This window comes from Hyposmocoma kahamanoa, unplaced genomic scaffold (assembly GCF_003589595.1).
Source record: "Hyposmocoma kahamanoa isolate Upper Pololo Valley unplaced genomic scaffold, ASM358959v1 78, whole genome shotgun sequence".
Taxonomy (NCBI): Eukaryota; Metazoa; Arthropoda; class Insecta; order Lepidoptera; family Cosmopterigidae; genus Hyposmocoma; species Hyposmocoma kahamanoa.
This window is the reverse complement of record NW_020653945.1, coordinates 8,038,113-8,062,637: the sequence shown is the minus strand read 5'-3', so window position 1 is coordinate 8,062,637 and position 24,525 is coordinate 8,038,113. Positions and strand designations below refer to the sequence as shown.

The 24,525-nt window shown below is 36.5% G+C and overlaps 3 protein-coding genes across 7 annotated transcripts in view; 1 reads left to right on the top strand and 2 right to left on the bottom strand.

Annotated features, from left to right (window-relative positions):
- Window positions 1-2,544: 2,544 nt before the first annotated feature.
- LOC113232992 (protein-serine O-palmitoleoyltransferase porcupine) lies at window positions 2,545-4,694 on the bottom strand. The gene has a single exon (XM_026467921.1). The coding sequence runs from the start codon at window positions 4,529-4,531 to the stop codon at window positions 3,206-3,208; it is 1,326 nt and encodes a 441-aa protein (XP_026323706.1). The 5' UTR covers window positions 4,532-4,694; the 3' UTR covers window positions 2,545-3,205.
- A 10,569-nt stretch (window positions 4,695-15,263) lies between these two features.
- LOC113232895 (ATP-dependent helicase brm) overlaps window positions 15,264-24,525 on the top strand; it is a 44,466-nt gene continuing 35,204 nt past the window's right edge. For 2 of the 3 annotated variants that reach the window (XM_026467782.1, XM_026467781.1), the window contains exons 1-6: window positions 15,264-15,886; window positions 20,844-21,397; window positions 21,483-21,633; window positions 22,277-22,432; window positions 22,547-22,636; window positions 24,315-24,418. In XM_026467782.1, coding sequence (XP_026323567.1) covers window positions 15,470-15,886; window positions 20,844-21,397; window positions 21,483-21,633; window positions 22,277-22,432; window positions 22,547-22,636; window positions 24,315-24,418 — 1,472 coding nt within the window. In that variant the 5' untranslated portion in view covers window positions 15,264-15,469. The remainder of the gene's footprint in view (window positions 15,887-20,843; window positions 21,398-21,482; window positions 21,634-22,276; window positions 22,433-22,546; window positions 22,637-24,314; window positions 24,419-24,525) is intronic. The other variant, XM_026467783.1, reaches the window with a different exon arrangement.
- LOC113232896 (zinc carboxypeptidase-like) lies at window positions 16,043-20,453 on the bottom strand. Of its 3 annotated transcripts, none has more exons than XM_026467786.1 (6): window positions 20,347-20,453; window positions 19,869-20,119; window positions 17,921-18,035; window positions 16,923-17,116; window positions 16,731-16,815; window positions 16,043-16,665 (listed from the first exon to the last, which is right to left on the bottom strand). In XM_026467786.1, the coding sequence occupies exons 1-6, from the start codon at window positions 20,360-20,362 to the stop codon at window positions 16,409-16,411; spliced, it is 918 nt and encodes a 305-aa protein (XP_026323571.1). In that variant the 5' UTR covers window positions 20,363-20,453; the 3' UTR covers window positions 16,043-16,408. The 3 variants fall into 3 exon arrangements, with proteins under 3 accessions (XP_026323571.1, XP_026323569.1, XP_026323570.1); XM_026467784.1 differs by having other exon boundaries at window positions 19,869-20,238; window positions 20,347-20,424; XM_026467785.1 differs by having other exon boundaries at window positions 16,044-16,665; window positions 19,869-20,176.

Genomic DNA, 24,525 nt, shown 5'->3' with positions numbered 1-24,525 from the left:
GAACCTATTGCAATAAAACGGCAATTTCATACTTTAACCCCTAATATATACTAGTATAGTATTGTATTATCTGTGATATGAGCAAGGCCTATGACAGGGTTCTATATCCAATTTTGCTGAAAAAGCTATATGACATAGGCGTCAGGAGTGCAGCTCATAATTGGTTTGCGTCTTATTTACAGCATCGCATCCAATTTGTCGACTTAGAATTCTACGACCACCGCACGGGATTTATTAGGGGTGTCAGGTCTGACAAAGTAATTTTAAATCGTTCTATCTCCCAAGGTAGCGTCCTGGGATGTTTGTTATTTTTAATTTATATCAATGACTTGCCTAATCAATTTATTATTCCTTGCATTCTCTTCGCCGATGACATTTCGATGATTCTGCCTTGCTCCATTATTACACAACTTCACGAACTTTTGAATTTAAATTTGAAATTAATGACAAGCTGGCGTAATGACCATAATTTAGAAGTTAATTTCAACAAAACTAAATTAATGCAGTTTAGGCTGATAAATAGCGTAAAAATGTTTAAAAATCAACTTAGTAAACATCTGTTTCAAAAATGCTACTATTCATTGCAAGATTTTTTTTAATGACAAGGAAAATTGTTCATAACGTCATAAAAAAGGAATTTTGATATGTTAACTAGATTTATAAAAAATATTATGATAAATAATATGAATATAATATATATAGTAATTTAATAAAATGACAAATGTTATGACTATTATTATATAATTCTAGAATAATTTGACGATTAATTTTTTTGAAATACTTTGGACTTCAATTTGACATTCATTTTCCAATTAATTCATTGACTTTTCAGAAAAGATTTGTTTAGATTTAATTATCATTATAATGATATTTTAATTAATGGTAATCGAAATGTGTATTTAAAAAATTGACATTGCTACGCCCTTACAGGGTATATATATATGTTTGATACTGTAAACTACTATAAGAACTATTATGTAACAACATGTTTTGCAATAAACGTTATTATTATTATTATTCACAATACTTTCATAGGCTAAATGACAAGGCAAAGCCATTAATATTATAAAAAAATCCTTCAGTCGAAATAATCTTATGTCGTATTCTAGAACACCACTCAGAGTCGTATTCCAGAACTCTACTTAATGCTCAAGTCAGGACTTGAGCAGACTTGAGTATGATTTCAAGCACTGGAAATACGACCCTAATGGCTTTAAACAAATTTAAAAAAAATCATGAAAGGAAAACATTTTAATGAAGAATAGGCTGAATGGCTTTACGCCAAAGCCATTAAAAAAGTTGTCAAACTCGGCAAAGCTTACTTTGCGCCACAAATCACAATTTATAGATATCTTTGCGCAAGCGCAACGGTCAAAATTCGCTCTGCACCTTTTGGAGGGAAAAGCGTCGTTTTTATTTTGACCTTCAATTATTTTGTGAATTCTAGTTTAAAGTGGAATAGGATAGTGCTATTGTGCCTTAATCGAAGATTAAAACGCGAAATTATACGAATCTCGAACTAAAATACACTTATCGGCCCGTTTTAAGAAACCCCGAGTCAATCCAAGCACGCCGCCTCAAATTGCCTATCCTCTTTGTGGCGGCCATATTTACAGAAACATAATTAAACGTTTAGAATAATGGCTTTGCCAAAGCCTTAATAACTTAAAAAAAAAAAGCAACGGTCAACGTCACAATTAATTACCAATGTAATCTAATTTAGTGTGAGAACAGCTAAAAAAACCGCAGTAAATTTAATTAATTTACCTATCAATTTAGAGAGCTCTACCGTGGCTCTACCTGTGATAGTTGAAAGCAACAATTTGTAATTATCTATGGCTACAGCAAGATTTAAAGTAGAGTCAGGGTTACAGTTACTGGCCAGATTAAGGAAAAAAACAGACAATGAAAACTTTTACCCAGTCTTGTTTGAAAGTGGATTGAAAACCGGTGAAGTGGTAGAATTTTACAGTGACGAGAGCATGTCCTGTCTTCTGGCAGATATAATTTCAGAAGCACTTATTCCTAAGAGCCTCGATGGCGTAGAATTGGGCGTCCTTTTAATAAACACGGATGGAAACTTAAATTTTGATGTAATAGGGAATGTACTTAAAAAGAAGTTACTAATGTTAGCTGTACAATGTCAAGATGTTGATAGTTTATTACATGAAGTTTTACAGAAGTTCCACATATTAGAAGTTTATGATTCCACACAATTCTACACAACAATACACAATTTGGAAAGTGTCCTGACACAAAATCAATACATTTCATTAGTTATAATAGATACACTTACTGCATTTTACTGGTCAGAACAGGGATTCAAAATAACAAAGATGGATGTTTATTTAAAAAGTTTACTTAATATTGTTCAAAAGATCACAACAGAGTTTAATATAAAAATTATATATACAAGACCTGACTATTTTAGTTCAAGTAAAGATTGTATTGAAAACCTTGAAGCTTGTTCTAATCACCCTAAAATAGAATGTCTTAATTATCGCATGCAAGTGCTCAGAGACAATGGCACTTATCAAGTTAGTGTGCGCACATCTGACAAAATATATAGTAAGTTCTTTAGTATTTTAGATGACACAATAAAATGGTTGTAATACAGTATTATGATTTTTTTATGAAAACTAACATGGTTATCACACATTATAGTAACTGGACTTACTCACATAGTATTTTAGTCTGAAGCGGTCCGACTAGTTTCAACCATACTTGATGGTCTTCATCAGGGGTTGAGTGCAATGTTCGAGTAAGTCCCATTGCTTTTATACTATATTATGATTTTAAAATGTTTCAATGAATATTTCTTACAATTTTAGTTTGCTTACTATAGCTATAAGACAAGTTTTATTTAGTATATAATCATTTAATCCTGTTATTAAAGCATTTGTTTATAATTATTTCCACAAACCTTTGCTCAAAATCTGCCAATCTTACCACCTCATGTGCATCAGAACTTCTCAGAAATTTTTAAAAATGTGCATGAAACTTTGTAAATACTTGGAAGAAATCACTACTCAATAGTCTTATTATTGAAAAAAAAGATTCTAAAATTACCTAAAGATGTAATAATACTGAGAGAGAGCTATATAGAATTACAACTATGTATATCAAAGACTTAAAACTTATTGAACTAAGTATAAATTGGAATCAGAATTACAAAAAAAATGTCCAAAAATAGTCCAGATGTCTATCACATCATTAAATATACTACATACATAAATGCGGCAAAACAATGACTAAAGTAGTTAAGGTTTTCCCATTTGCTTATAGTGTGGTAATATGAGTAACCAGTTTCCTGAAGAGAGAATGATGCTGCAAACATGACTCCTAAATAAGCAAGGTGTATAATGGTTATAAGGGAAAATAAAGTGTTTATAAAAACTGCCAAAAATGTGTTTTTCTTGTACTTGTGATCGCATTGCTTCACACATGGATTTGCTAAACAGCAGACTTCCAGAGCTGCAGCAACTTTGTGCCGAAAATTGTACTCAATATAAGAAAATGTGCCTATGCTCAGGAGCACAGCCGAAAATTGGAAATTCAAGCCATGCAATAAAGATGACACAGCATAAGTAACAAAGATAGCCAAAAGATGACCATAAGATTGGCAAGTTTTAAATACATAATTTTTCAGCCATTGATGCATTGGTATATTCCAGAAAATGACTGCTTGAACTAGTGACCTGGGCAGTTCTATAAAGAATGGTTTTGTTACTTGAAGTTCAGAGTGACAGTCATTGGTCAGTCCAAATCCAGCACTGATCATTGACACTATTGACATGCTGGATACAAAGTAGTGTGACATCCTAAATGCCTGAGCGTCCCTATATGCTACTATCCACTTTGGTGCCTCATCATCAATGTACCAAGGTACAATGCAATTTGACAACACTAAAAACAACATTGACAAACAAAGATGCACAAATATAATTGTAAACCATCTCCTGCATAAGAATTTTACATCGAGGTATTGATTATAAGTATGAAATGATATCCATGGGCCTAAGATGCAATTGGCAGGACAAAGGACATATCCTCCAAATTCTACTGGATTCAACATGCTTTTAAAAAGATCTCTGTCTAGTTCTATAGCAACAGATATTACTTTCATAGCTGCTATCATTTGTACACCTCTTATTTGTTGCCACATTTTTGGATTTACAATATAAACCTCACATGATAGGAGAAAAGAGATAACCAATATGGATGTAAGGCATCCTCTCCATCTTGTAGTTATAAGAGACAGTAAGACTATTAGAATGTAAGCAATAGCTGCTAGTCCAATCGTCCAGATGATTGCCGGCCCGATGTTGTGGTATAGGAGGAAGCTGCCAATCACCAAAGAAAGACTGTGACGAACGTTGTGCGGCAAACTGACATATTGTATGATAAGGCGAAAAGCGACATTCGCAATTATTAGGTCCTTTGCAAATCTAAGCCCTTCGTATAACGTTGGTTTACCACACAATGCGATATAAGTCCATGTCTCTTCGATGTATTCATCTTCTTCATCCATTTCTGTACTTCATTGCATTACAATACCAAGCAATATATTCTGGAGAAGCACAAACAACCTCAAATTGATTTAGTGTTCGATTTAAAGTATTCTTAGAAAACAAATAAAATAAAAGCCGGCAACTCTTGATTTAACTCATTTGACTAGACTTGGGTTGGACTTAACTCATGACAATGACATGACCACGACATGACATTCATTGGCTTGGCCATGGCCACAGACCACAGAGTACTTATCTGGAAATGGAAAGTGCAATAGCGTCGCCTTATTTTCTCAAACTCGAATCATAAAGCACAAACTTACTGAAATCTGAAATACAAAAAAATGGACTGTATATACAAATTTTGCAGGCTGATTTTACATCACATTTCCTTCATATTCACACACTGGCTTTTACCTATTCTTAAACTAATGCATCCAAATGAACATCCTTGATAAGAAATTTAAAATGAATAGAAAGTTTTACCATCTCCTGAACAGTCTTTATAGGATACGAGTTTGAGAAAGTAAGGCATCGATAGTTCAATTCACAATGCACAAATTCTGGCAATAAATTGCCGCAATTTATAAAATTTTTCAAAACCCACCCAATTTTTAAAACTGGGAAATAAAGGCAATTGCCTTGTCATCATTTTTGCGAAAATTAAAAATCGTTGTTGGAGCATTTTATTATAACCCGCGCCACCCGTCCTAAAACGGCCTATTCATTACCTGCACAAAATTATCTTCATGGCAGTCCGCCGCCGCCGCCGCGCCGCGCCGCCGCCGCCGCACAGGCAGAAGTATAGGAGTGCTCGATGTAAAAAAAAAATATCGATATTATACCCTCTATATATCGAATCAGTTCGATATTATCCTATCATTCAATATCGATATGTACTATCGATTTATTTTATCCGATACATGAAAAATCGTACAAATTTGAAAGTACGCAATTCAAAATTGTACTTGCAGCAACGAAATGCACTTCAATCGCTGATTCGCCGGTTAGCCTTCAATGTAACGTAGTGGTTATATTCTCATTGGCTAGCCGCTTATACACACAATAATATTGCTTGTGTGCGGACGATATTGTTGTGTTTAGACACACATAGATTGTCATAATATTATATGGTGCGGTTAGCCGTTGATCAGAGCTGTCGGAAATAAAATGGCAGCCTTTGCTGGCTTTCGTAAAGAAATTTTTCTTTCTTTGTGTATCATTTGTTTTGTTTAAAGAATTTCTTATGTGTAGGCAAATTAAATATATTTTGACTGACAAGAGGCGCCAAAAGGCAAAAGGCAAAGCGGCAATGTTGCCGTTTTAGCGGCTTGTCGCTAGAACTCTTATTAGTTTGTGTCGCTAGATCTAATGAATTTTAAGAATGTTGACGTTACGTTTACATGGAACCTGAAACGTCAGCTCGTTTAAAAAAAGAAACAAAGTTCCAAAACAAATATGCGAATTAGATTACTAAATCGCATTTATTATGAAAGTAACTGAAGAAATACTTGAATATTGTGCCAAAACTGGTGGTTTTACTTATTTACTCTTAGTAAAATTTCCTTCCTTTTATCTTTTAGAATGATTCACGATATGTCGAATACTGCAATGACTTTACAGTTTAAATTAAACGTTTTAGATTTTTTAATATTGTCACTATCAATGCCAATGTCACTAAGTTTGTAGATGTTAACGATTTGCTCTGGACCTTTTGGAGGGAAGTGTCGTTTTTATTTTGACTTTCAATTATTTTGTGAAATCTAGTTTAAAGTGGAATAGGATAGTGCTATTGTGCCTTAATCGAAGATTAAAACGCGAAATTATTCGAATCTCGAACTTAAATACCCATATCGGCCCGTTTTAAGGAATCCCGAGTCAATCCAATCCAAGCACGCCGCCTCAATTTGCCTATCCTCTTTGTGGCGGCCATATTTACAGAAACATAATTAAACTTCATGTCCAAAAAAGAATAATGTACTAAGACTTGGCTGTATGGTGTAAAACCTTTGCCTTTTCCTTTATGGAAAGAAGAAAAAAAAAGTAGATGTTAACATGTTAACTCCGGCCATGCTTGTCATTGGCTCCAACGCTGACCGCGAAAAGCCATAAACTCAAAAAAAAAAAACTCCGGACATTTTTTCGCGGTTTTTGGATTAGACTTTGGATTGTAGATTTAGATTTAGATTTATTTATTATCTTGCAAACTTTACATTATTATATACAATATTAGAATAATAACGCATAGAATCATTGACTTATGCATAGAATGATAGTTTCATATCAAACGAACTGTCACAAGTGAGGCAAAAATCAAATTCATATAGGCTAGTTTTAGTAGTAGGTTAATTTTCGGTTTTACTTTACTGAATATTTATATAAAAATACAAGTTGAAACGCGTTACTTCCTTGTGGAATGTGATATTAGTATCTATTTTATGTTTATCTGACGTATTTTTACACTCATTTACCACACATTTCGTCATTTTTAGCTAAAATTCTTGATCTGTTCGCGGTGCAAGTTGACCTTGAAAGGCCCGCCTGCTCGTGTAGGCCCTTTGGGCGCGCTTCAATTTGCTTCACTTAGCCTGTGCGGACTAGGTTTCTATGCGTTATTATTCTAAGTATACAATATTATATTACAAGAATCGTTACAAATAGTAATAAATGTTACATTTCAAAAAAATACAAATATCCAGTACAAGTTTTGTACTACGTAATTTTAACATAGTCAATATAGTTATGTGAAATAATGTAGGAATATATTAAATAATATAATAATAATTACGTCAATATAATGATTGTATGCATAAAGTTTATGTAATTTATTCATGTCTGTAAAATAATATTTATACCTAATAATCTATAAATTACAACATATTACAAGACCATGTCCCTATATTCTTCAGTGGAATAATACGCATTATCCAACAAAAAGTCTTTCAGTCGACGCGACGATCAAATGTTTCATCATTAGGCTCATTTTTTAAGTCAAAGGGTAGGTGCTCATAATAAGCCGGGCCTATTTCGCGCGGATTTTTTTCACTGAGTGCTAACCGTCGCGGTACCACCTTCAGTCGTCCTGTGGAGCGGGTGTTATAACGGCTTTCATGCCTTTCAAAGTTGTGTAAGTTTTTTCGTATGAATGTGATTATTCCATATAAATACAACGAATACATGGTCATTATCCTGTGTCTCACAAATAAGTCCTTACCAGAGACTCTTCGTGTTACTCCGGCAAGTATCCTCATTGCTCGTTTCTGAATAATGAATACCCTGTCAGAATCAGTGGAGTCACCCCATAGAATGGTACCATACAACATTATGGAGTGGAAATATGCAAAATATGTTTGTCGTAGTATGGAATCTGTAACGACAGGTTTTAATTTTTTTAGTGCATGAGTCGCACTACTTAGTCTATCACACATAGAATTTATATGACGCTTCCACGTTAAATTTTCATCCAGAATGAATCTTAAGAAATTGCTGTGGTCAGTTATGGGCTTTGGACTATCCAAACACGTTGGCCTCGGGATTGATCTACCAGAGAACAATATTAAACTAGATTTAGCAGCATTCAGTATGAGACGATTGTAAGTGAACCATTTGATCAGACTCATATAGACATTTCCTACTTTTATATTGAGTTCGTCGTAAGTTCGGGCGCACACAATTACAGTGGTATCATCAGCGAACAAAACCAATAAGCCATCAGTGCTATAGCACGGTAGGTCAGTAATAAATCTCAGGAAGAGGATATTTCCCAGTGAAGATCCTTGAGTAATTCCAAGGTTCACGTCACCCCCACTACTGCGTAGTTTTTTCCCCACCTGATATTACTTCAACTGTCTGAATTCGGCGTGATAAAAATGATTTCAAAAGATCGTATGTTTTGCTTCGCATACCATAGTGACATAGTTTCTCCAAGAGTAATTCGTATATATTGTCTAGTCTTTATATTGTCATCCATTTATTGGTAAGTCAATGGGCAATCTCCTCTGGCAAATACAAGTAAAACAATACCGCTGTTACACTACACACAAAATTAGAAAAAGAAATTCACTACATCCAGACAAGGGTAGAAATTTTTTTTCGTATACATAATTAACCATTACGTAATACATATCGACACCGTCAAATCGATAACTTCCGTCTCTAGTATATTCATGAGAATCGATTTATTTTTATAGGCCTATTCTGTGTACGGACATGACATGAATGCAATGTGTGTTTTATCCTTAGAGGGTGGAAAAAAATAAAAGAAGTTTTATCTGCGTATATTTGTAAAAATAAGCTAATGTTGTAGACTTGTGTTTGTTGAGACCGTAGTGACTCCATCCTCTAAGGTAGTGACACAATTCAATTTTGCATTTGAGTGCACCTGTTTTTTTTTCTGTTTTATTACACGCTTACCGCGAAAAGCCAAGATAAATAACTCTCTTTACTTTGAGATAGGGATGCACGATTTTTGCTTTGAATAGATTTTTTTTTATCTGTGGATCCTATGCTTCGGAATCGATCCACAGATCGGATCTTATGCTCTTTAATCGATCTCATAAGAATCGTTTTAAAATTAATTTTGATAAAAAATAATAAATTTGATTCAGCATTTTCGGTCTCAGGGTCGTATTCCAGAACCCTACTCAATGCCCAAGTCAGGATTTGAGTATGGTTTAAAGCACTAGAAAACATACTCAAATCCCTGTCATTAGGGTTGAAATAAACTAATATTAACATAATCCAAGCATTTATATTATTTGCAGAAGACATTTTTCAGTGTCAATTTTAACCATAGATCTACCAACCATAGTGTATATATATATATAACATTCGTCCATCCCTACAATTTACAACATCTCCTCGATAAGCCGCCGAGGTCGCCTGATGGTGCGCTCATGGCGCTTTGATGCTCGCTGTAGGGACGCCGTGGTAGGTGGCGAATGCGTAGTAGCAGCGCATGGCCGCATTGGGGTGGCAGCTGAGTTCTGCGTTCCTGACGAACTTGCAAGGGGTTCCACCTCACTGGTGTTTATATGATGCGGGTCGTGTGTGGCCTGAGAGCCATCAGTAGAAACTGGACTGATATGGTCGGCTAAGCGGGAACGCACTTGATCAGCATGATATCTCCTTTCTACCCCATTGGCTGTGTCTACGGTGTACGAGTATCTATGCGTACGTCTGGATATGGTAGCAGGTTCCCATCGTGACCCATCCCGGGCTCGGACAAACACGCTGTCCCCCGGTCTAAAACATGGTGTTAAATTTTCTGAATTTATATTAGCCTGTATCTGCCTATGCTGCAGGGCCTTTTTAGAGTTAGGGCGTGCGTTATCCAAAATACAATGCAGCTGACGTCCGAACATAAGTTGTCCTGGGCTCTTACCGGTGGTGGAATGAGGTGTTATGCGGTAGGAAAAAAGGAAATTTTCTAGTCGTCCTTTCAAGGTAAGATGGTCACTGGCACTTGATGATAGCCTGGATTTGAAAGTGCGAACCAGACGTTCAGCCAAACCGTTAGTCCGGGGATGGTACGGGGATGATTTTATGTGTAGAATACCCTTGTCTCTACAATAGTCTTGAAATTCCTGAGAAGTAAACTGTGGTCCATTGTCAGAAACCAAGAATTGAGGGAAGCCGAAGGTGGTGAAAATGGAATCTAACTCTTCACACAGTTTAGAAGTGGTTATCTGGTTCATGGGTTTAATTTCGACCCATTTCGAAAGCGCATCTGCTAAGACAAACCAATATTTTCCCTCGAACGGGCCTGCAAAATCAATGTGTAGCCTTTCCCACGGGTTGTCAGGAACGGACCACGAGTATATAGGCAATTCAGCGTTGTTCGGCCGATTCTCTTGGCATTTGCGACAACGTTTAATGTACTCCTCAATGTCATCATCAATGGACGGCCACCATACGTAAAAACGTGCTAGCGCTCTCATTGCGGATATGCCTGGGTGTCCTGTATGCAGATATTCCAAGGTGGCCTTTCTCAGGGTGTTCGGTATTACTATTCGACCTTGCCACATTAATATCTTACTTTCAATGGACAACTCAGTGCGCTTCCGAGCATAGGGCTTTAAGTCATCTGAATAAAAATTTTCACGCCAGCCGGTCTTAATGTACTCTGATACCTGTTTAAGCAAAGGGTCCTTCCTTGTCGCGCCTCGTACACTGTCCTCTGTTAACGCAATATCCGAAACTCTTTCATGCTGCAACTGAGCTACCACTCTGTGTACTGTCAATTCTGCATTAGACGGTTTATCTTCTGGATTGGGCATCCTAGAAAGAAAATCAGCCATAAAATTTAGATGCCCTTTTGTAAAAACTATATCGTAGTCATACCCTCCAATGATTAAAGCCCAACGCACTAGACGGTTATTGACAATCTTCGGCAAGTTACGTTGTGGCCCCAAAACGTGAATCAATGGCTTATGATCAGTGCTAAGTATGAATTTGGTACCACGTAAATATTGATCAAACTTTTGGATTCCAAAAAATATTGCTAAAGCTTCTCGGTCAATATTTGAATATTTAGTTTCCGCTGGTCTTAGTTTCCTTGAAGCAAAAACGATAGGTTGAATTTTGTCTGCCGATTTATGATATAGGACGGCACCCACACCTTTTTCCGAGGCATCGCAGGCTAAATACAATGGGCGCTTTTCGTCAAAAGCAACAAGCGGTTTCGATTTACTAATAAGATCTTTTGCGTTCTTAAAACTCGTATTTTCTTTGACGGTCCATTGCCACTTCCGGCGACCACCAGTCAATGCATGCAGATCTGCGCAGACACTATGTAGGTGAGGAATAAATTTCTCGTAAAAATTTATAAGACCTAAGAACGACCGCAGTTCTTGGGCGTTAGTGGGCGGTGTCGCTTTCATTATTGCATCAATTTTCGATTTCGTCGGCCTAATTCCGTCTTTAGTAATTGTGTGCCCTAGGTATTCAATCTCTGTCTGGAAAAATGAACATTTCTTTAAATTGACTTTTAAGCCCGCCTTATCTAATTTGCTAAACACGGTCGATAGCGTTTGGAGGTGTTCAATGTCATTTTTCCCTGTTAAGGCAATGTCGTCAAAATACACTGCGACATTTGGTACACCGTCCAAAAGTTCATCCAAGTAATGTTGGAAAATTGAAGGAGTTGTTGAGATTCCAAATGGCATCCTATTGTATTGATAATATCCTTTGTGCGTAGAGATTGTCAGGTACTGTTTCGACTCTGGAGCTATTTCAAATTGCAAGTACGCATCCCTTAAATCTATTTTCGAAAATTTGGCTCCATTTGCCAGATTTTGTCGTAGCTGGTCAAAGAGTGGGACTGGGTGAGAATGAGTGACAATAACAGGATTAAGAGTGCTACGAAAATCACCGCAAATTCGGATTTGGCCATTTGTTTTTACGACATTCACTGTGGGTACACCCACAGTGCCCATTCTAATGGCGTGACATTTGGATCAACTTTAGTCACGATTCCTTCGTCAACTAAACGTTGAAGTTCAATTTCTATGTTTTTACGCATGGAAAACTTAACTGGTCGAGCAGGGACATGTTTAGGTACTGCCCCAGGTTTTATATGAATGTTGACTTCATAATTTTTAACTTTTCCTAGTTTATTATCAAAAAGGGATGAAAAGGTTGAAAGTACCTGTTTAAGCGTAGTGGTGTGTTGAACGGGTTTAACCGAATAGACTGGCTCTGGGAATGTCATTTTATACATCTCGCTCCACTGGAGGCCAAAAAGCATTGGATTGGCGTCTTCCATAACCACAACAGGTAATATTTTCCGCTCTCCCATGATTTCAACGGTTACGTCTGTGAGACCTTTTGGTTTGAGCTTAAGGTTCCCATAAGCTCGTAGCTTCGGTGCCTTGGTTAGACCTCTCTATTCTCCGATCCGCTTCCAGAAATTTGTGCTAATAATGGAGTACACGGATCCTGGGTCCCAATCGAATGTGCAACTGACACCGTTGACGGTTACATCAATTCTCTTGCTGTCCTTGTTTCTCTTGCGTTCAACCTTGAAGACATCATCACTTTCATCAGAACTCGTGTCAAAAGACTGTGACGAACTTCCATCATTGTGTGCATTGTTCTAAATTTTATGCAGTTTGTTACTATAATTGGTTGGTTGTTTCTTTTCTGTCGCGGTGCTCGCTAAATATACCAGACTTTATACAGCAACTTTCAAAATGACCTTGTATGTGGCATTCATCGCATGTATGGTCTTTTGCCTTGCAAACGTTTAGCCTATGTCTCTCTTGTGCACCGCATCGACGGCACTGGTTTGGACTTAGTTTGCGTAGAAACGTACATTGTTTATAGTGACGTCCTGTACTTGTTCTTGCTCTTACTTTATTAGCGGTAGCGGGCATGCTACTATCAGCATCACCTTCTGCTAACTCTCTGGACTGAGCTACTGCAAAGAATTGATCGAAAGTAACCTCTATAAGTTTTCCGTCGTAAGTCTCTTGTAGGTCTGGCCATTTCTGTTTTAGGTCCACTTCTAGTTGAGGGAAATTTAAGCCGGTAGCAAATCGATCGCGCAATTGACGTTGAAACATTGTGTCCTTGTAGCCACAATCGCTGGCGAGTTTCTTTAGCCTGTTAGCATACTGTTCCATAGTCTCGTTGTGGGCTCGTACGCAACTCCAAAATTCAGTTAGTGCTTTATACCTCGTAACTTTAGTTCGATGTAAATCGAGTAGTTTAGACTTAATGTCATTGTAGGAACTGTTTCCAAAGTTAGGAACGAGTGCTATTTTTAGGTCGTGAAATATCTCAGGAGACATACATGAAATGTATGTCTCCTGAGTCTGAGTCTCTCCAGTCAACCGTGACCATGGGACCTGTAAAGGGCCCGAAACGTCGGTTTGTTTGAAAAAATATACGCGATTTAAATCCGGAAAAATAGTTTCATTCCGACATACATGAAAATAATAATTCTTTCCTTGTGTCATTATCACTTACGGCCCATATGTCACATTTGGCTTCGAAAAAATCTAAAAATTTTTCTACCGATACAGTCGCAGGGTTAAAAGTGTCGCATTTGAAACTTTTAATAATTGTGTACTTGTTGCTGCTTGCCGAGCTGGTAGGTTCCGTGCCAGGTGTTGCTGGCGTGGGGAGCTCCACTGCTGGTCGTTGCTGCAACACAAGTTGTTGCAAAATGTCCGAAATCTGTTGTTGCTGATTTTTTTGTAATTGTAGAAATTCTTGGAATTGTTCCTTATTCATTTTGTTTGGTTACTCCTCGTCGCCAATGAAATAAACTAATATTAACATAATCCAAGCATTTATATTATTTGCAGAAGACATTTTTCAGTGTCAATTTTAACCATAGATCTACCAACCATAGTGTATATATATGTATATATAACAAGGGTCGTATTTCCAGTGCTTGAAATCATACTCAAGTCTGCTCAAATCCTGACTTGAGCATTGAGTAGAGGTCTGGAATACGACCCTTAGTCTACGTTACGGTATTTATATAAAGTGATATTAGACAGTCAAAAAAGATGCTCAGACGGCAAACAAGTAGCGACAATCGCCAAATATCGTAGACTTATTGTACTTAGATATTGCCAAACTACTTTTCTTGCAGACCAATATAGATAGGATCAGCTCGATTCAATAGGGATTAAGTTTTCTTATTAAGAGTTTTGGCTTGGATACAAGTCCTTTGAGCCATATCTTCGTTTTCTCTTTATGTTATCTTTTATCTTTCTTATCGTATCGGGATCCTCCTTGGATCCTTTTAAATAACTTAGTTCACTTATTTGGGTTTTTTAAATAGTCTTAAGCGGCAGGAGTTAATATTTATCTTTTCACTTTCATTTAAATCACATTATCACTTTGAACAAAAACTTTGAATTTGTAATTATTGGAATTTCTAGGCTAGTCTTTTTCATTTGATTTAAAATAAGGAATATAGTTCTAACTTTCTTTATCACTTTCTTCATTTCTTTCTTCAATTTTTCTTCATAATATACATAAAATACAAGTAATCTTTGTAAAAGCTGTACTTGTAACTTCAAAAGCCCGCCATTTTTCCTATTTTGGGGATTGAGAAATATGTAATAGTATAGGTATGCTTACCGCGGACTTAATAAATAAAACGTTCAATCGCACGACCACTATTTATTTCACCAACCACACATTAAGAAAGGCGAAGGAGAAAGTACAAATTTTTGCAAGGCGTTTTGAAGCATAGTAGTTTACGAGGAGCAATATGGAAACTAAGTGTTATAATAGCGAAAGCATTAACGCGTCTTATCCGCGCAGTGAGTTAGCGAACGTACGAGCGACAATAACTTTAAATTAAAAATTTGCTTTCGTTTGTCCGCTTCGACATACAACTTATCGTACCACAAAATAAATTACAGATTTTAAGAAATGTTTAGTTCATATAAAAATAAATATAAAAATAAATAACCAAAGTAATAAAATAACTTAAGCAAATTTGAAACGTAAGTACAAGTAACGCTACAAATGTATGCTTTGCTTAGAGATATTTTATTTAATTTAAAGACGTACGATAATATTATCTAGACGATTCGATTCGCCGTAATGTTGAATAGATTTACTTAAACATTGCATTGAAATGAATCGATACAAACATTCGCTAGATCGTATACTCTTGAATCGATCTTCATAAAAATCGAATCGTAATGTTCATCCCTACTTTGAGTGCTTCTTCTTTCTTGCTTGCTTTGATTTGCGTATGCGGGTTTAATTTTGGGATTTGGAGGTATTGTTCTGTAATCCCTTGATATTTATATGAAAATAATTAATCGCGTAACTAAGCTATATTCCCTTTACTGAAAAGATTGTGTAATTTAATCGAGTACTGAGGATGATATGCGAAATTGAAAAAGCGTCTAGTTGTCTTGCATAGATTAATAATTCAATGCTGTTGTGATGGTTTAACGTGAAAGTGCTGTGATAAACCAATAATCATGGCAAGTCCGTCGCCGCAAAGCAGTCCTATGCCGCCACCGCAGGCTCCAAGCCCTATGGGGCCACCAACACAAAGTCCTGCACCGCCCCATTCGCCGCATAGTCCTTACAATGGACCTCCTCCAGCTCACCCTTCTGGGCCTGGACAACCAATGCCCAATCATTTGTCTCCGGGAGGACCTATACCGCCCAACAGTAACGGGCCGCCACCGCAGCACGGCATGCCGCCGAGCGGTCATCCTATGCCTCCTCACATGGTAGGACCGCATATGCCGGGGCCCCCGGGACACTCTCCGCACCCGCCTGGCCCCAATGGCCACCCGACCATGCCTGGGGTTCAGCACCCTCCAATGCCTGGTCAGGGACCACCACATGGATATATGCAACATCAAATGGGTCACATGCCATCTGGACAGGTAATTTTATCAATAAACATAGTATTGCTGTTATAATATTTATTTTTTCCATAATTTCAAAGAGTTATAATGACAATTATAGAGGTGGATGCTTAAACGAAAAGCACTTTTTTTCAAAAGTTTGCTTTTTAAAATAAGCAGTTGAGCACACTTCTTATTTTAAGCATAAGCATTGGTCAGTTCTATACTCAACAATTTCATTTTTTACAACTTGCCTAAATTTCAAATCTCACCATTTATGTTTCCTAAACAAATTAATTCATCAAAGTGAATAATAACTTTAAACTCACTTAACTTAAAACCTTCAGTGGTCTACTCTTGCTTTTTGCTATCAATACAAGTTGCAAGCTTGTTTTTAACATAAAAGTCTATGCGCTTAAACAATTTTTTAAGCTTCAAACTAAAAAGCGTTTATGTGAATAGCATCTAAAAAACCACACTTTTTTAAAGAAGCTATGTTGAAACATTTAAAAAAAATAGCAGTTTTTCCCATCTTTAATTATTTAAACAGCATGTAAATTTTCAAATGACAGAGACATAAAATGCTATAAAAATGAGAATACTACTTGTGTTTTTAGGATAACTATTAAACAGAGGGCCATAAATGTTTCCTGCTATAGCCATTGTGTTAGTAAGAATAGCACTGAATTGCTGAACAAGGGGTACTATGTGCGTAGGATCCGGGAAAACATTTTCGTCTAGCTGTAGGTATATTGTGTACACTATGGGCACATTTAGCTTTACCTTCACCCAGTCTGCACAGTTACCAGTGTAATTATCTGAAACAAAAACATTGAATATTCATAGAAGTTTCTATTGAAGCTAATTGCTGAAGGATACTTACAAAAAAGTCTTGCTGTGGATCCATAGTAGTAATGTGCATTGTGGTTCTCCCTTAGTTTATCAGTCACAGCTGATAGTATCTCTATCTGATTCGACAAACAAAGAATTAAAAAATAAGGCATCTATTTAGGAAATCAAACTATTTTTCCATATTTAAATTGGATATATAAATAAAAAAAGAAAACATACTCACCATTAAATCATAATTATTAGAAACATATTGAGCGTTAGCATAAGGAATTGTTATAAGTCTACTAAACCCTCTCAAGTTTATGAATGCTATTAGATTTGATGAACAATTGTTCAAAATTTCCTTCATTGCTCTAGTTTCTTTCTCGGATATTGTTTGATGGCCTCCAAATACTCCAAGACACTCATTTTGACGAACTGAAAATTACTATGCTTCTTAATTATTATAATTAGTCTGCTTGCAAAAGATGGTGCCATGATCTGGTTTGTTTTGTCTACAATAGATCTGCAAACATATTAAGTAAATCATTGACAGCTAATTTTATAGAAGTGGCCCCAAATTAGGAAATCAATTAAATAATTAATGTGTTATGCTTTAGGGTAACAAATATGGTTATGATTTAGAAGTCTACAATTCACATGTAATTTGATGGTTTAGTATATACTGAACACAAACATTCATGATGGGATATAAATAAAGAAGTGGAATACACTGCTAGTATCTATGTTTTCTGATAACTGAAATTTGGGACCATTCAAGACTAGAGTAACTATTTACTCTAGTCCTGAATGGTCCCAAATTACATGAGTCTGTGTAGTAAATACCTATGCATTTACTACACAGACTCATGACATTGTTAGCCACATCATAGTTTAACATCAGATTGCAACCAAGTATTTTTTTATTTATTCATTTATGGCTTGAAAATGTACACACACCAGCACATCAAGCTACACATTGACGTATCTTGTCCCATTGCAATGGAGGCGATTTTCGAACAAAAATGTGTAATCTGATGTGCTGTTGTCTGTACATGTGACACCCTATAAGGGCACAGCAAAGTGATGAGGGCACTTACTCATTATAAAAGAAATAAAATTGTGATCATATTAAATAAATCATTACAATTATACATGCATATATAATTGTAATGATTTATTTATTTATATATGCAATACATACAATACAAGAAATTTTAAGTCACTAATCAAGAATTTTACTTAATTTTGGGAAGAAAAACCAATTTCTATCGATGTTTAAGCCAACAGGCAGATGACCGGAAGTACACTTTATTCCAGTTTCAAATTCCACTCTGTTTTTTGCCCAAATTCTATCCTGAAATAAATAATAGTTCTGTGAATCGTACACGAAACTAAGTATTGTTGTAACTCAAAATTGTGGAATTGAGAGAATTCATCCATTATTTTTAAAATGTTAAATTAATTTAAAAAAAATACTGGATAAAACCAATATAAACTGTTTTTTTATTTTTAAATTGGAACAGTATGGGGAAATCTGAAAGTATAGGATATCTATTTACATTAAAAACAATTTTGGCATAGTAAATTTTTTGCTCAAGCGTGAGTTGTCCATTCAAATGAATAAAATTAATTATTTAACTTAGTACTGATCAATTCAGTTTCATGTAAGGATCATTTCATTGTATTGGAAGAAAAAAAATTGGAACAGCAGAATTTGGTCAAATTTAATAAAATGACAAAATAAATAAAATTGACTAAGTTTTCTAAATGCTGATAGACTCAGTTTGTTATAAGCATGATTTCTTTGTGTTAGAAGAAAAAAATTGGAATGGCAGAAGTTGGTCAAATTTAATAAAATATTATTTCATAAAAAATGCCTTAATGATACCGAAAACAGTTTCCCGTATTTCCTTAACGTAGGATTTCACCATACTGTCCCAGTTAAAAAAACATACTGTGTATATTCTTGTTTATAATTGGATAATTAAGTATTATTAACGTACATGTCATAAATAAATCATATTATTTGCAATAAAATCCATACAGTATTGTGTTTTCTCAAATTGACTTTTGAGTTACGACAATATGTGATTACAAGTGCGAAATGTGAACTCCCTTAAAATATTATATACAAATGACCAAATTCACAATCACTTACAAGTCAATCCATAGGCTTCAACAATTAAAGAATTTTACAATTTAATCACATCAGTCAAGTTCCTTGATACTTACAGGTAGACATATGTATATCACATTGTGCATATATTATGTCAATATACCATTATATCATATTAAACTATTAGTATGTAATTTATAAAAAATCTATAAGCCATTTCAAATCCTTATGATGTAATAAGCTTTTTTTTGCTCATAATATTATGTAATCATATAATTTAAAAGTTTAAATAAGGGACATTGTTGCACACTTGCTGCAATATTTAGAACTTAGCAAGTTTGCACTCATGAGTCTCTTATATTTAATTAATGATGCTACTGTAAATTTTATTATTACATGGTAAGTACAAATAACAAGTATGTGAAAACATACTAATATGACACTTATATGACCAACAGGAACTATGTCTTCCTCAGCTTGGACAGCTTTTGAGTGCTATGCTGAATTGGCTTCACCTTTACGTATTTATACTGAGACTAGCAGTATGTTTAGAGAAGTTTACAACTCAGTTAAGGATAAAATAACTGATCCCATTATGGAGGTCGTCCCATCATTCAATTGAGGAATAATCCAATGCCATGCTTTCCAAGCAGAACTTCTCAAAATAAATAAAAATGTATATATAAAAATATGAAAACTTGCAAAATTCTAGATATTGTATGCAACAATTTTTCTTATTTCAACATTTTAAATGACCTAAATATGTTACAGAAAGGTATTTTACAACAAAGTTTGAAACTGTTGTTGTTTATAAATTAAATGCCAATACATTTGTAAGGTACTGCCAATTTGCACATTGTCACTATAGGTATTTATTTTATAAAGTTCTGTACATACGTTTCACTAGACTTTATAGACACCCATTTAGATTCCAGTTTTTGGACTTACTCATTCTTTGATCTAAATTTAGATCCATTTACATGTGCGTGTTTTCATGGAACATTGACATTAGCAAATAATATAAAAATATCGCTTTCCACCTTATTAGAATTGCTTGCAACTATAACTTGCCTGTTCGAAACTGTAAACGTATCCATCTGGGTTAGCAACAGGTATAAAGTAAAAGTCATAATGTTCCACAAGTTTATCTGTTTGAGCATGGGTCAGTAAATGATTTATGTAGTTTAGAATAATAGCTGTTGTAATCCAATCTCTGCCCACCTCTGCACCGACCACAACAATTACAGGCTTTCCTCGTCCTGTGCTAATTTTTAATCCTATCACTTCTCTCTTCTGATAAGTTTTTGCAAGTACTTGTAGCTCTAAATGGGGAGAGTTTTTGGTCTTATTGTGAATCCAGTGCCTCATAGTATCCCAGTCTAGAAATGCGTTGTTTATAGACATTTTTGTTTTGTGTGTGTGATTAATTTTTTTTACGATGCTGTAAATTTTAAATCTTCACTCATTTTAAATCATAATGCCAATGAGACATATTATGTATTATTATGTAGTATTTGTTATTTTAATATGATATTGCATAGTTACATACCTCTTTGGATAAGCATAATGGTATTGTACGTTAAACATATTAAGAATGTCCTCGAAATCTTTTTGCGAATCGTCCAGAACTGCTACACTCATGGGCAAAGCAGCCTCATTTGTCACATCATTCAAAAATACAATGCTGGTATCTTTAACATGAAATGTATACAACATAGCTCTCTCGCGAGCGTTGTATGCTGTTACCTCATAAACAGTGTAATTATCTTTTGCCAGAGTAAATAACACATTTTTTACCAAAATTAATAAGATAATATGACTAAGAAAAGTCATACTTGTTTTTTTTTTTCTTCAACTACATAGTAATCAGTAAGGCTTTGATTACTTGTCATATAGATATTACATAATAGGTAATGTTACATTTTCACTTTTGTCAAATTTCAACATAACTTTAAGCTCAACTGCTTTATTTTTGTACATTTAAAACAAAAAAATATATGTATGGGCTTTATACATACAAAAATTATATGACGCTTTTTATTGTAGGCGCCTTTGTCTGCCCCTGGTAACGGTGGACCGGCAGGTGGTCCTATGGGAGGCCCCCCGCCGCACGGTGGCCACCCCCAAGGAATGCAGCCAGGTGTACCGCCAGCTCCTAGTCACATGCCACCGCATCACGCTATGATGGGTGGGCAGCCACCCGGGCCCGCTTATGGCCATGCGCCCCCACTTTCGGGAGGTGCGGCTCCACCGCCTGCGCCTCCTCCAAATGCAGGCGGCCAACAAGCGGGTCCCCCCGGCTCTGCTGCAGCTGGCCCCCCTGGATCGCAGACACCACCTCACGGCCACGCAGTGCCACCATCAGTCGCTGGTCAACCTCCATCTAACGGCGCCCCGCCCGGCTCTTCACCCATGCAAGGCTCGCTCCCCGCCCCTGGACCAGACAACCTCAACGCTCTTCAGCGTGCTATTGATTCGATGGAGGAGAAGGGCCTGCAGGAGGATCCTAGATACTCTCAACTTTTGGCACTCAAAGCGAGATCGAACCCTCAAGATCCGAGCAAGGGTTTGTTCACTAACAGCCAACTCGGCCAACTCAAGTGAGCGTCCAAAGCTATATACTATATGATATTTAGTTGGTCACTCAAAGGCTTCGCCCTGTGACTTTGCCTGCATATGTTTCAGAGCCCAAATAACGGCGTACCGGAATCTGGCGCGTAACCAGCCCGTGCCGCAGCAAATAGCTATGATGGCTGCTGGCAAAAGGACGAGTGACACGCCGCCCGAGTGCCCGACGCCGCCGGCCCAGCCACCGTCCCCATATAACCAGCAGCAGGTGAGAAGACTTTTCGTTCAGGTCTAACTCAACCAGCAAAAATATGTCCTATGAAAGGTTCTGTAAAAGTTGTTAATGATAGTCGAATGAAGGTGCAGTAAGCGTTAACTCAACACTATTACAACAGATTTTTCTGCTTACGATCATAAAAGTCTTAACCAAACGGGAGTGTAATACGCACTGTGTAAAATATATATCTATGCAATCATTGTGATACTGCTTGGACGAAAAATATAAAATATTGTTCGGCAATTGTCCATTTCTACGTTGTTGCCATGCATGATTTTCCTTCGGTATTGCAAATAAGATTGTAAGTCGACGAAATTGTGGTGGTTATTGAAACGGTACGTGAAAATAACGTTTACTATGTATTTTTGAGCCTTTTCAATTTACCAGTAAATGTTCATTCATTTAATTTTTATTTGAATTATAACAAAAAACACTTTGAAGTCGACATAACTTCACGTTTACAATTCTTCTGATTAAATGTAATGTTTTACAACTTTTGTTCGATTGTCAGCAAAAACTCGTTTCTTACTCGATTATTTTGCTGGTTGGGATTTCGCGCCCTACAGAAATATGTTGCGTCGATGTAAAATTTAAAACAGCGACGTTTATGATACACTGGAGTCGTACATCGCAGGGGCAGAATCAGCCTGCGCCGTCGTCGGGCGGGGCGGGGGGCGTAGGCGCGGCAGGCGACGCGGCGCGCGGCGGCGGCGGCGCGCCTCCCACGCCGCTGCCCATGACGGGCCAAATGGCGCCGCCCACACTGCCAACGCCGCCGCTCGTGGCTCCGGTCAGTCCTGACGCATTGGCCCTGCGATGGATGACCCCCGCTCCTGTCGCTAGCAGACCTTTTTAGTTCTTGTTCATTATCAGTCTTCGAACTTTACCTAATGATTTTTTGCAGCCCATGGGAGGCGCACCGCCGTCGTTGCGTGGTCCCGCGCCAGTGCGTCCGGCGGGGCCGGGGGCGCCCAATGCTCAGCCCACGCAGCAGGTAAGACAATCAACATTAACCCATTTATACGTCCCGTTACTGGGCGTGAGTCTTCCCTCTGGCGAGGGTTTAGGCCGTGGACCGACATGGCAAATAAAATTAATAAGAAATACCCTTTTCTCAATGATGCTTGGAATTATTGCACTATTTTCAAAAAAGAACTAATTACCTACGTGGCCGAACGGTTACTATGCTGGACTGCCACGCAGAGGTCCCAGGTGCGATTCCCGGACAGGAAGAAACATTTGTCTGGCCTGCATTTGTTTCTCGTGAGTTTGGGTGTGATTTGTGGTGGGAACCGCGACACAGGGTTTCTCTAGTGCGGGGCTATGTTGAGTGTGTGCGTTATTATTATAAAAGAACAGACAGTTTGTTATTTATTGACTGTGCACTCTTGCCGGTCTAGGCCAAAAAATTAAATTTATAGAGTGCTTCTATTTTCTGTCCCATGTCTCAGGCAAACTTCGTGTTCGGCTGTCGTCGGGTTTTGCAGGTGCCCTTTGCCTTTGGTACAAACCGGATGCTTTCAGTGTACTTGGAAGTATATAGAGTTGCTATTATATGTTTTATTTATTGTACAATGGAAGGAAAGCCGCTTAGGTTATGGCGTGTACTTGTATTTTGTACAAGAAACCGATGCGTTCAAGAAAGACAATAATGGTTATTTTTTAAAAGTCCAAAAACATGTTTCTGTAGCTTGTAGTGTTTCAATCGGAACAGTAATGAATATTTTAAAGTATATGATAAAAAGAGAAATCAGTTCCTTTTGGACCACTGTCTGAACTGTACATGGACAATTTTATAATAAATACCTGTTCGAGCAGCACGGAAAGTGATTATTCCATCGATGGCAAACATGCTAACATAGCTATGTCAGATGAAAAAATGCGTTCAGATACGGACCGAATTGAAATTATCAATAACTCGAGAAATATTTATTTTATTTACTTTATATTTTGTTAACTTGCTTATTGACATGGAGTAAACACGGAGTACATGTTATGAAAATTAGAGAAATATATGAAAATTCAAATTATTATGAATTTTAAATGTAATAATAATGAATGAGCATGGAAATTAATATTCGTGTGCTTTTTGAAATCCGATGATTGCCGAGAGATTGAGAAAATAGAAGCACTGTACCTATTAAGTAACAATGAACTATATAAATAGAAGAAAGAGAAAATGTCATACAACCAACATTTAATATCATTGCAACCAACTAACTGCACACTAATAATATTTTTTTGCTTTTTAATTATGGTTAAAAAAAAGGAAAAAAAAAAGTTTTTTTATCTATATTATATTTTTTATTATGAATCTTGTTAGTGAGCCAGCAATAAACAGAAACTTTTTTCTTTCAGCTATTGTCCTAATGTGTCAAATGTTACTTTTAACTTTAATGAATTAATATTTTCTAGTTTTTATGTTGTATTTCATTATTCCTATCATTGTTTGAGAAAAGCACTATATAATACCTCTTACCTCATCTTTAAATATTTATCTCGTTCAACCTGTCACCCTGTATAGTAACTATGGACTTTAGTATCATTTAAAGTAATATTGTAGAAAAAATGTGGGTTACACCAGTTTTGCACTGATAGCCTCAGCTGCTACGCACACTGGACTAGCAGTCCCTTACTTCCCGGCATTAGTCAAAATGCATTATACTTTGCAGCCCGGCGGAGGTCCAACTCCAGGAGCGAAACAAAATCGAGTTACGAGCATTCCTAAACCAGTGGGAATTGACCCTCTACAGCTTCTCAATGAAAGAGAAAATAGGTGAGTTCCTTAGTTTAACCTTGATTCATTGATTTATAATTATTTTATTTATTGATTTTAATATTAGGGGTTAAAGTATGAAATTGCCGTTTTATTGCAATAGGTTC

Excerpts from the sequence above, each read along its gene's own strand:
- LOC113232992 (XM_026467921.1), bottom strand. The coding sequence starts at position 4,531 with ATGGATGAAGAAGATGAATACATCGAAGAGACATGGACTTATATCGCA.
- LOC113232896 (XM_026467784.1), bottom strand. The coding sequence starts at position 20,384 with ATGTTTAACGTACAATACCATTATGCTTATCCAAAGAG. Across the intron at positions 17,117-17,920 it reads GTTTTTCTTCCCAAAATTAA|TTCGTCAAAATGAGTGTCTT; the intron begins GTAAAATTCTTG and ends AGTAATTTTCAG. Across the intron at positions 16,816-16,922 it reads CTAATAATTATGATTTAATG|ATAGAGATACTATCAGCTGT; the intron begins GTGAGTATGTTT and ends TTGTCGAATCAG.